Source organism: Phaenicophaeus curvirostris, chromosome 4 (assembly GCF_032191515.1).
Source record: "Phaenicophaeus curvirostris isolate KB17595 chromosome 4, BPBGC_Pcur_1.0, whole genome shotgun sequence".
Taxonomy (NCBI): Eukaryota; Metazoa; Chordata; class Aves; order Cuculiformes; family Cuculidae; genus Phaenicophaeus; species Phaenicophaeus curvirostris.
The window spans coordinates 2,669,735-2,680,720 of record NC_091395.1 but is presented as its reverse complement, the minus strand read 5'-3'; the positions used below and the strand labels follow the sequence as shown (position 1 = coordinate 2,680,720).

General features: G+C 51.5%; 2 protein-coding genes across 2 annotated transcripts in view; both read left to right on the top strand.

The window, feature by feature from the left end:
• Positions 1-10,986, top strand: part of TIFA (TRAF interacting protein with forkhead associated domain) — an 84,311-nt gene that overhangs the window by 32,351 nt on the left and 40,974 nt on the right. The gene's annotated exons all lie outside the window — the stretch shown is intronic.
• On the top strand, positions 416-6,664 carry RCHY1 (ring finger and CHY zinc finger domain containing 1). Its single transcript, XM_069855086.1, has 9 exons — positions 416-512; positions 624-743; positions 1,716-1,831; positions 2,194-2,272; positions 2,767-2,811; positions 2,909-2,967; positions 3,902-3,928; positions 4,197-4,317; positions 5,272-6,664. Exons 1-9 carry the CDS (start codon positions 447-449, stop codon positions 5,398-5,400), a joined length of 762 nt encoding a protein of 253 aa, XP_069711187.1. The 5' UTR covers positions 416-446; the 3' UTR covers positions 5,401-6,664.

Here is a 10,986-nt window from a genome sequence, read left to right as displayed (position 1 = left end):
TGGGGGAAAGGAAGTTTTTGGGGGCACGGAGAGGGGAAAGTAAGGTTTTCATAGAATCACTGAATCATGGAATGGTTCGGGTTGGAAGGGACGTTACAGATCATTCAGTTCCAGCCCCTGCCATGGACAGGGACACCTCCCAGTAAACCAGAATGGGGTGAGGAATAAAGGTTTGGGGAGAAAGGGGTGGGAAAGGAAGGGTTTGGGGGAATAGGGTGGGGAAACAGAAGGTTTGGGGGGAATGGGTGAGGGGGGAACCAGCAAGGTTTTGGAATTAGGGGGGAAAAAAACAAGTTTTCAGGAATTAGGGGTGGAGAAAGGTCAGGGTTTGGAGGAGGCTGGAGTAGAGCGAGGCACGAAGGCCGACGGTAGGAAGCCCGGGCCGGAAGCGGAAGCGTGGGGACCGGAAGCGGCGTTGGCGGCCGGTCCGGGCGACGTTGGCGGCCATGGCGACGGGTGGGGAGGAGCAGCAGGGCGGCTGCGAGCACTACCGGCGCGGCTGCCTGCTGCGGGTGAGGCGCGGCCGGGGCGGGGGCGGCCGCGGGGCGGGGGCGGCGGGGGTGGCGAGAGAGCGGCGGGGGCGGCCGTGGGGCGGGCGCTGACGCCGGCCGTGCTGCTCGCAGGCGCCGTGCTGCGGGAAGCTGTACCCGTGCCGGCTGTGCCACGACAGCGCCGAGGAGCACCAGCTGGACCGGTTCCGCGTGGCCGAGGTGCAGTGCGCCCGCTGCCGCCTCCTGCAGAAGGTGAGGGCCGCCGGGGGCGCCGCCATCTTGGGGAGGTCGGCGTCGTGGGGAAGTGGTCGTCGCCATGTTGCGAGCCTCGCCGGTATTATGGGGTGGCCGCCATATTGGGGAGGTCACCGTTATTGAGTGGGTGAGCTGCCGCCATATTGGGGGTTCGTCGCCAATGGAGGCGTTGAATGGCGTTGGCGCCATCTTGGGGAGGTCACTCTTTGGAGGCTTGGGGTGCTGTCCTGGGATGGGACGAGGAGGAGGAGGAGGTCCCCGCCACCAGGACCTCGTGGGTGAGGAGTTACATGTGAACAGGCAGCGTGTGCTCGCAGCACAGAAAGCCAGCTGTATCCTGGGCTGCATCCAAACCAGTCGGAGCAGTGGCGTGAGGGAGGGGATTCTGCCCCCCTGCTCTGCTCTGCTCTGTGAGACCCCGCGTGGAGCCCTGCAGTCAGCTCTGGAGCCCTCAGCACAGCACGTAGATCTGTTGGAACAGGTCCAGCAGAGGCCACAGAGGTGATCCGAGGGCTGGAGCACCTGCTGTGTGAGGACGGGCTGAGAAAGCTGGGGTTGTGTAGTCTGGAGAAGAGAAGGCTCTGGGGAGACCTTAGAGCAGCTTCCAGTGCTGAAAGGGGCTGCAGGAAAGCTGGGGAGGGGCTCTGCATCAGGGAGGGCAGGGACAGGACGGCAGGAACAGTTTTAAGCTGAAAGAGGGGAGACTGAGATGAGATCTTTGGGAGAAATGTTTTGCTGTGAGGGCAGGGGGCCCTGGCCCAGGTTGCCCAGAGCAGTGGTGGCTGCCCCATCCCTGGAGGGGTTCAAGGCGAGGTTGGATGGGGCTTGGAGCCCCTGATCCAGTGGGAGGTGTCCCTGCTTATTGCAAGGGAGTTGAACTTGATAACTTGCATGATCCCTTCCGATTCAAACCATTCTATGATAGCCTCACATCTAAGGGTTCCTCCTTGGTTCCTCTCCATGCTGCAGGCCCAGCAGCGCTGCGAGGGCTGTCAAAACCTCTTCGGCGAGTACTACTGTGACATCTGTCACCTCTTTGATCGTGACAAGAAGCAGTACCACTGCACTGGGTGTGGCATCTGCAGGTGCGTGAAGGGAGGGTGGGATCCTCCATCCCAGCTCTGCTGCGCTTGGCTGGGGACAGAGATGGGGCAGGGCAGGAAGGAGGGTGCCAGCCGTGACCTGACACCTTCCTGTGGAAACCATGCCAGGGGAGGGTTAGGTTGAACATCAGAAAGGGTTCTTCCCCTAGAGGGTGGTGGAGCTCTGGAACAGCTCCCAGGGAAGCAGGCACGGCGCCAGGCCTGACAATAGCCCAAAAGTGTTTGGACAATGCCTTCAGGCACGTGGTGTGAATGTTGGGGTACTCCGGTGTAGGGACACGAGTTAGACCCTTCAGTGACCCTTGTATGTCCCTTCCAACTCAGAACATTCTTTGATTCCGTAGGATCGGACCAAAGGAGGATTTTTTCCACTGTTCCAAATGCAATTTGTGCCTAAATTTGAGTCTTCAAGGAAAGCACAAGGTAAGAACACACCAATTAACTCCATATCGTAACAAAAACATCTTGAAAACTAAAGCTGGTAGTACCTCAGCTCTATCCAAGGCCACGCAGACAGGGGCAGGTTCTCGGAAGTGCACCTAACAACAACATAGGTCGCCTCTGGGTTGGCCTTGCTAGCAGTGAGAGTAATGAGAGACAAATGTTTTGGCCTCCTTTTACCAGGAGATTGCTACAGCTGGCAATATGTAAGTTGTAGCTCCTGTTCTGCTGCAGTGTAGGAAAAGCTAGGCCACTTGCTGCTGCAGGAGCTCGGGGTGCCCTTTTCTTACACACATTTGCAGGCATTTTTTTTTAATATGCTAAGTCACCTGATAATTCTCAGAATTTCAAACCTGAAGGCAAGCAATAACGTTTCATACATCTTTTCTTGCCTCTCTGAAGGAACCGTAGAATTCACAAAAACGCATATCTCCATGCGGTGCAGTAACTTGTTATTTCTTTTTGTCTTTGCCAAGTGCATTGAAAATGTCTCCAGGCAGGACTGTCCGATATGTCTGGAGGTGAGCTGCTTCTTTTCATCCCTTGGATTTGTCTGTGGCCATACTTTTGACTGCGTTTAACTTAATTTTCTTGTCTTTGGTCTGGTACTTGAAACAGGATATTCACACATCCCGTGTCGGAGCTCACGTTCTGCCGTGTGGTCACCTTCTTCACAGGTAAAGCACTCCAGATATTTGAGAGAGAGGAATAGCTGCTGCGTTTTGTGTTTATCCAGGCCTGGTTGGTCTCCATCAGCTGCTTACAGCTGGTTTCTGAAGGGCCCACGTGGTCGGAGATAGCCTGTTTCATCAGGAAATACTTTATTTAGAAAGGTTCTCTTCCTTCCGCAGTAAATTTTGGCAGCGGCAGAGGAACCTGTGTTACTGTTCATTCGGAATTTTCCCATTTCCTTCTGTTACTACTGGAGTTTGAAGAATGCTATAGAGGAGTCCCTCCTTGGTGCAGGAAGCAGCAGCACGATGGTTTTCAGAGGCTGGTGGCAGCTCATCCGTTCAGTTTAGGTCCTTTCCAATGGAGCACGCTGTTGCACTACAGAAACTGCTGCCTCCATTGGCAATATAAAGTGATGTGATCCATTGCATTTGATGCCTTTGGAGGAACAGTTGCCACTTTTCCCTTCCATTTTCCCTTTCTGCTTCTGTATGTGTTACAGACTCCACATTTTGTTACTCATTTAGCTCCTCATTTTCACCTGCATTGTCTGTATGGGCTAAGTGAATGGCCCCGGTGTTTGACATCAGTCTCTCCACACTGAATCTTCCTTCATCTGCTGCTCACCCTGAACTTACCTTGTGATGCCCCATACTCCATGTTTTCAGCAAACCTGAACCACACAATTCTTGTTGTAGTGTTAACTCCGTTCCCTTGTGTTAAGTTAGCAGACCTTAGAATGCTACCAAATGTGCTTTGTCTCCAGATTTTTGCTGAAGTACGCGGTGATTCTGCTGGGAATCTCACTTGGACCCGGGATATTTTTTATGTTTTATTTTGGGAATAGCTGTGTGCCTTTTCCCTTTGTTCACTCCAGATGTGTCACCAGTCAGTGATTCCATTCTCCTTACTGAACTTCTCGCTGTGTTTTCTTTTCAGAACATGTTACGAGGACATGCTAAAGGAGTAAGTATTTCTAAACATCTCTTAATATTTCTGTAGTCCAAACAGATCACTTCAAGAGGCAGAGATCACGATGCCAATGTTGTACCAAATAGCTTAAAGCCGTCTCCTAAAGGGATAAAGGGCTTTTAATTTCCAATTCAGTTTGCAAGAACTTGTTGGTTTGTGATGTTTCTCTTTGACTGATGTGATAGGAAACTTGGCCTTTTGGGGGGCTTGTTTCACGGCCTCACTCCCTCTTCTGATTTAGATTGTTTTTCCCTTCTGGCAGAGGTTACAGGTGTCCTTTGTGCATGCACTCGGCCTTGGATATGACACGGTACTGGCGGCAGCTGGATGATGAAGTAGCGCAGACTCCGATGCCCACTGAGTATCAGAACGTGACGGTGGAGGTAAGGGACGACTCTGTTCTCGGTGCCTTTGCGCTGCCAGCAGCAGAGGGCACTCGGAACTTCTCCTGGATCAGCAGATTAGGGAGTGATGAAATGTTGGGTGTAGGCTTACAGTATTCATCTGTTGGGCTTATAAACACAAAAAAATACTCCCTTCCTGCACTCCAAAACAAAATGAACCCCAAAACCACACCTCTTTGTGCTGCACGCCAGAGAAACGGCTTGGTCTTTGGAAGTATCTTACTTTCTCTGGTGGTGCTGTCATAGCAAAAAGGAGGAACGTTTGTTTTTTAATAGCTTGGAGCTTCATGCTCCAGGCTAAACACGGTGGGCTTTCTGCAGAAATACTCAGCTGCTGATGTGTGCAAGGCTGGCACATCAAGACGGCTTCTGTTTTCTTTTTGTCTCTTTGTGCTAACCCAGAGCTGTGGAAGTGGTTGCTGTGTGCAGATAATGCTAAATGGAACAGCACTCGTCATTAATGTTTTAGGTGGATCTGTTATGGTTTAGACAACCCATCCCACCAGCTCATGACATCGGGATATTTAGGAAAAACCTCTTTGCTGCCTATTTTGAGAAGAACATTCCCACGGCAGACCGATTGATGTTGCTGGCTGCTGTTAATCCGTTCTCATTTGCACTTGAGGGTTTCTGTGGTGGTTCCTCCATCAAGAGCAGAAGCCAAAGCATGTCTGTCTGTGATGTATGCAAGGAGTCGCCTTGCCCTACTAAAAGTAGATTCTCTGTGATGATACAGCGTGATCCAAGTAGTTACAAGCGGAAAAGTTACATCAGTCCTATAAATTCTGCCGGTGTCTTTAAAAAGGAATGTGTTTTCCACTTTGTCCCCTGATGGTAACCCAGTTCTGTGATTGCTATAAGCGTGGTTGTAGCACCTTGCCGAGTGTCCTGCTGATGTTGAAGCCTCTCTCTCTCTCTTTTCTGTGTTTGTAGATCCTTTGCAATGACTGCAGTGCCCGGTCTACAGTGCAGTTCCATCTCCTAGGCTTAAAGTGCAAAAACTGTGACTCCTACAACACTGCCCAAGATGGAAAATGCCGGCTGCCTTTGGAGGAGCAGTGACCAGGGCATGCGCTGTGTACAGCTGGATGAGGAACATCTGGCTGTGGAAGAGACTGTCTGCTTAATACAAAAGAACAAACATTTATTCAGAGTTGTCATGGGACCAGTGAAATGACTTCAAGATTTAATTAAATGTGAGCGCAAAGAGTTTTGCGAATTGTGCCCCTGTCCCTAGTACCTGGGGCATCGCGCGGTCCAGCCCTTCAGAAGTTTCCCACCACGCAGCGTGGTGCCCGAGGAAGGTTAGTTTGTAGAGAGAAAACCATTTACTGTGTTGGAGAAGAGACAACCTAGGGGAACAACTGCTGAGAAGCAGAATGAGAAGTGATCAGCAGCTGATGCAGGAGATGTTTGGGGCAGCCAGAGATTGTGAGCGTGGCAGGAGGTGGAGGAACCACTATTCTGGTTGCAGCTGGGGGGGCAACTTCTAGCTCCAAGTGGCCTTTTTACATCAAGCTGACCTCTCCAAAGTTTTACACGAGGACGTTTTGTTCCTTGTAAATGAGATGTTTGTCCCAGGGCCTAGGAGCTGTTGCTGCAAGTGGCTGGAGAGGAGGAGCTTGCAGAAATTGCATCCTGGCTTGGTGTCATGACATGTGTGCACGCAGAATTCACTTTGCCTGGGTGGTGAATGACCTAAACATTGAGCCACAAGGCTTCCTTTCTCCCCCATCTCCTTACTCGTATTCCTTGGCCAGCTGCAGTTTCCTTCACACCCATTTCTTCCTCATTTTGTTTTATTCCCTGACAATGACCAAGGCATCATATGGTTCTGGACGCGTGTAGCTTGGTGGTTAAGTACTCGAGGTAAAGCACATCATATGGTCAGGATTGATGTCGGGCTGAGCCAGAGATGTTTGCTAAGCAACAGCAGCTCACAGAGACACTTGAGGAGTGTGGGGACCAATATTCTGTGGCTTTGGGTTCTTTTTTTATGGAATTTTTATTTCACTGGGGTGAAGAGAGTGGCAGAGTGCTTTAAAATAATACTTACTGAGTTATTTCGGGACAGGCAGATTGTTCTCATAATGAGATAAAATATATTTTAAAGGCCCAGTTACTCTTCACCATCCAACTGCTTGTTTTCAACTTTTCTCCTGTAAACCAAGTTTTTCTTCATCCAACCGTCCCCTCTTGTGCGTGAAAACCTGTGACCAGGACTGTAGCGTTGCCGTAGCTTGCCTTTACTGGAGTATCTCCCTGAAGCACTTTTCTCACTGCTATAAATGTAAAATAATGTCTCTATTAAATCAAGTTATCTGTGTGCAGCGCTCTTTTTCTATGCATGTACTCTGGAAATTCCCGGCTGGTGTGATGCTGTGACTCGAGGCTATAAGAAGGAGGGTTCAATGACCAGATGTGTGACTCCAGGGTCTCTGCTATGAAAACAGTGGACTTAATGGTCCCTGTATTTTTGTATTTCTTTCTGGGAAGGGCTCTTCCTGCCAGCATGGCACAGGGGACTGGTCCTAGGCTGAGCTTCCTGGTAGAGCTGGGATGAGATGCCCAAAAAAGTTGAGGTGATGCCACTTGAATGTTGTCGAGGTGCTCTTCTTGCTTGAGAAGTGGCTTCCCTCTGGCTATAGAAGGACAGGCAGGGTTAAGTGAAATTAAACGGGATAAAAATGTGATGTCAAATGATGTTCTTCGAGATGAATCTGAGGAATGTTGTTTTTCTGTATTATTAAAGCAGTCCTTCTCCCAAAGAAGGAGGGAAAACATCCCTGGATGACACCCTTGGTTGACACTTGAGAAGCCCACAGATGGCGGATGCTGGATTAGATGCCATTTCCATAGGCAGGGCTGGTAGCGGGGGCCGGAATTTGCGTGGTTGTGGGAGAAGCAGAGATGGTTGAAGGAACACAGCATAGCTAGGAAAAGGAACTGACAATAAATTACTTCTATTAAACAGCCACTAGCAAACAGATGCTGAGAAGAAGGCTGGGGAGCTCTGTCTAGTCCTCGTGGGCTCCAAAATCGGGACAAGCTGTCTTTGCAGACGAACCTTGCACGGCCCAGGCTGGGTGACGAGCGCTCTGGGTTGGTGGCAGAGGTGCCCTTGCCTTCTGTTGCTCTGTAACCAGGTGACAAAAGACCCTTCGGGGTTCCTCCCAGGCAAGTCTTGCATGACACGGCGTTGTCATAGATACTGTCTGAGTGGTAGGTGTTGCTGTCAGAAGACAGCGAGACGCTGAACACATCTGAAGTGGTGCTGGAGGTGGAGGACATGGGCAGTAGCACACTTTTAATATGTCTCTGGTGGGTGGAGAGGTGGAGGCTGCAAGGTCCGTGCTGTCTCCTTGGAAAGTGCTGAGCTTGCCCACCCTGACTGGGGGCTCCATCACTGTTCCAATGCCTTTGGGCAAGGCTGCTGTTAGCCCATCCTTGTCTCTTTCTGACAAGGCTTCTCCCTCCAAGAAGGATTCGGTGGCTGTGAAAGCGCGGGGGCTGCTGGTGGTGGTGGGCTATGCAGGACACGAACCTCTTCAGCCTGCTAGAAGCAGCAATCCAGCATTAATTAATAAAACAAAAACCAGAGCGGGCAAATTCTCCCTACGAGGAGCTGCGAGGGAGAAACAGATGCAGCAATTTGTTCATTAACTTGATGAAATAGAGATGTTCTTCCAGGGCTGCTGCTGCTGCTGCTGGGGTTGTGGCCTCGCAAGTGGGGGTGACTGCCGGAGGAGTGGATCCGTTACAGCTGAAGGATGCGGGTATGGTGGGGGTCACTGTGGGGAGCACAAGGGGACAACACAAAGGGCAACAGAGCTGGTGACGGGGCTGGAGCACAAGTCTTAAGAGGGAATGGCTGAGAGAGCTGGGACCTGGAGAAAAGGAGGCTGAGAGGAGACCTTATTGCTGTCCACAACTCCCTGAAAGGAGGTTGTAGAGAGGTGGGTGCTGGCCTCTTCTCCCACATAACAAGTGATATGATGAGAGCAAACAGTCTCAGGTTGTGCCAGGGGAGGTTTAGATTGGGTATTAGGAAAAATTTCTTCATGGAAAGGGTTCTTAGGCACCGGCAGAGGCTGCCCAGGAGAGTGATGGAGTCACTGTGCCTGGAGGTGTTTAAAAGACAGGCGGACGAGGTGCTCAGGGATCTGGTTTAGCAGTGGACAGGTATAGTTTGGCTCGATCTCAAAGGTCTTTTCCAACAAAATGATTCTATGAGCATTGGCTTGTGGCTTGCCAGAGCTGAAGCTGAATTTCTGTGCATCTTGCAGTTATCTCTTCCAGAGCGCTCTGCTCATTACCGGCAAATTGCTTCCTCTTTGTAGTTGTTCTTTCCCTGCAAAAGTCCTGTCAGTTCATTCAGCTCTCGGATAATCTCCTGGTGCAGCTGGGAAGCCAGCTTCGGAAGCCTCAATAGCAAAGTAGTCTTTGTCTGTGTTGCTAATTGTAAAACCATGCTGGTCAAGCCCACAACCGAGCACATTTGATGCTAAATGATAAGCTAATTTTATCCCAGCTGGAAATATTCCTAGTTGGGTTCTGATCACAAGAGGAGGCTGAAAGAAAACCCTTAGCTGAGCTGCGTTTTGGAAGAGCAGCTCCCTTCCCAGCTGGACTTTTTGGGTTGAGAAGGAAAATGATCCTGGGGGTGGAATCTGGCTGATTTTGACCTTTCGCTCTCCTGCTTTCAGTCTTTGCAAAGCAATGGGGGGCAGCTGGACAACCCGATGCCACCAGCTGAACCGCTGGATGGTGCATTCAGCTTGGCACCAAGCCCTCAAGTCCCTTTGCCAGGGAAGCAAATTGCATGGCACAGCAGAAAAATGAGGTGATAAAGATAAACGTAGCAGATAAAGGCAGGCAAGGAATGGAAAGTGCTGCACTAAGCTTTGCTGCCCTGTTCCGTGGAGATGCTGGATACGGTCTACTTTGTTTTTTTTTCAGGGAGAGCCCTGCATGGCAGCGTTGTTGTGCGAAGTAGTCTTCATTCTCTCATGCTAGGGGTTCAGTCCTGTCCTCCTAGGGACTGGTGCATCGGGGGAGGCTGATCCCCTGCATTCTGGCTCAGCCTCTGCAGGGCAGGTGGTGGGGCAGTCGGACCTGTGGTTTGTTCCTAAGTGAGCTGGTGCCGCTTTCCATTCTTGCCCTGGGCTGACGTCAAAGGGAGAGACAGGGCATCGCCCCTGGGTGCGGACACGGTGTCACCCATCTCCATCCTGCCCGAGTCTGGATGTGCACAAGCAGCCGAGCGCTGCTGGGAGCGGGAGGGATGCTTGAATCAGAGTGATGTGACGGTCCTGGGATGAGGACAGCGAGGGGACTCGGCCAGGGCTTGCCTGCTGGCTTTTGGAGCTGTTGCAAAGCTGCCCTTAAAGCCCCAGGGCACGGCAGCCACCTGAAATCAAGCTTTGCTCACCCATGTAGAGCAAAATCGGGAGCAGATGGGATTATCACTGCCTTGTGGGAAAAATTTAGTGTTCCAGCAAGGGCTGCAGGCACAAACAAGGTCAGCGGAGCTATTAATAAAGCCAGGGCCTGCCAAAGTATGCGAAACTTGGGAGAGGGACTTGTTAAGCCAGAGAGTGGAGCGATGTGCACTGGCGAGCTTGGCTGAGCCCTCCATCCCCATAAAAAGGTGCAGGGGTGATGGCTCAGGAGCAGTTGGGAAAGGGACCCCCGGTTTTGGGCTGGAAGGATGGATGTAATGACTCTGTGTGTGGTTCTGGGCTTGCTGGCAGAAAGCAGGTAAGTGTGGTCTGATGGTTTGGGGTCCAATAACACCATTTTGGGGGGAAAGTAGGGATACTGCACATTAAACCTCCTGAGCAGCCTCCCCCTCCCGTGGGATCCTCTCAAGCTGGTTGTCCAGGCATGGATGAGCGCGTGCAAAGCTGGAGCTGGAAGGGTACTGGGGTGGTACCCCAGGGCCAGCGGGTGCTCAGCTGGTGGCGTTTGCTGCGAAACTCAGCCTGAAGCTCCAAGGTTAACTCCAGCATCAGGTGTTTTCACTCTGCATTCCTGGGAGGGTTCAGGGAAAGGCAGGGAGCGCTCTGCTGCTGGTCCCTACCTCTTGGGTTGGAGAAGATCCTTCCCTGAAGCTGTGCAGGCTTCTCCTTGCTTGTGCACCCTTGGGAACCCTTGTCCTGCAGCAGGAGAGCTCTGGCTTCCCCTGGGCTGAGGCTGAGGTCTTGCCTCTGCCCGGCTGCAGAGAAACCATCTGTGTTTTTCCTTTCCAGCTGGAAGGAACACAGTTGGGGAAAGGCTCATCGTGTCACGCTATTTATAACTCGGAGGGCTAGCAGAGCATCTGTCTTTCCAGCTCCAAGCAGGGCTGGCTTAGCCCAGGGGTGTGCCAGCACCTCCCTGCTGGAAATGGGGTGATTTCCTTGGTTTTTCTCCTCGATAGTCCCCGTTGGACTGGGGAGTTTGCATATGGGACTTGTTACGTGTCACTTCATGCTGTCATTACATAGTTGCTCTCTGAGACCTGAAAAGATTCTGATATCTTCTGCAAGGAGCTGGCTCTGGCCTGGGAGGCAGAGCCTCGGGGGGACCTTGGGGTGGTGGCTTCACCGTTGTCCTCCTCTCACTCACCTCCTTCAGCTTTTGAGGATCAAGTGCAGGTCCCTATAA

What these genes read in the sequence shown, in the direction of transcription:
- RCHY1 (XM_069855086.1), top strand. Translation starts at nt 447, where the DNA reads ATGGCGACGGGTGGGGAGGAGCAGCAGGGCGGCTGCGAGCACTACCGG. An exon ending in GGCGCGGCTGCCTGCTGCGG is followed by an intron (nt 513 to 623) that starts GTGAGGCGCGGC and finishes TGCTGCTCGCAG; the next exon opens with GCGCCGTGCTGCGGGAAGCT. An exon ending in GCTGCCGCCTCCTGCAGAAG is followed by an intron (nt 744 to 1,715) that starts GTGAGGGCCGCC and finishes TCCATGCTGCAG; the next exon opens with GCCCAGCAGCGCTGCGAGGG.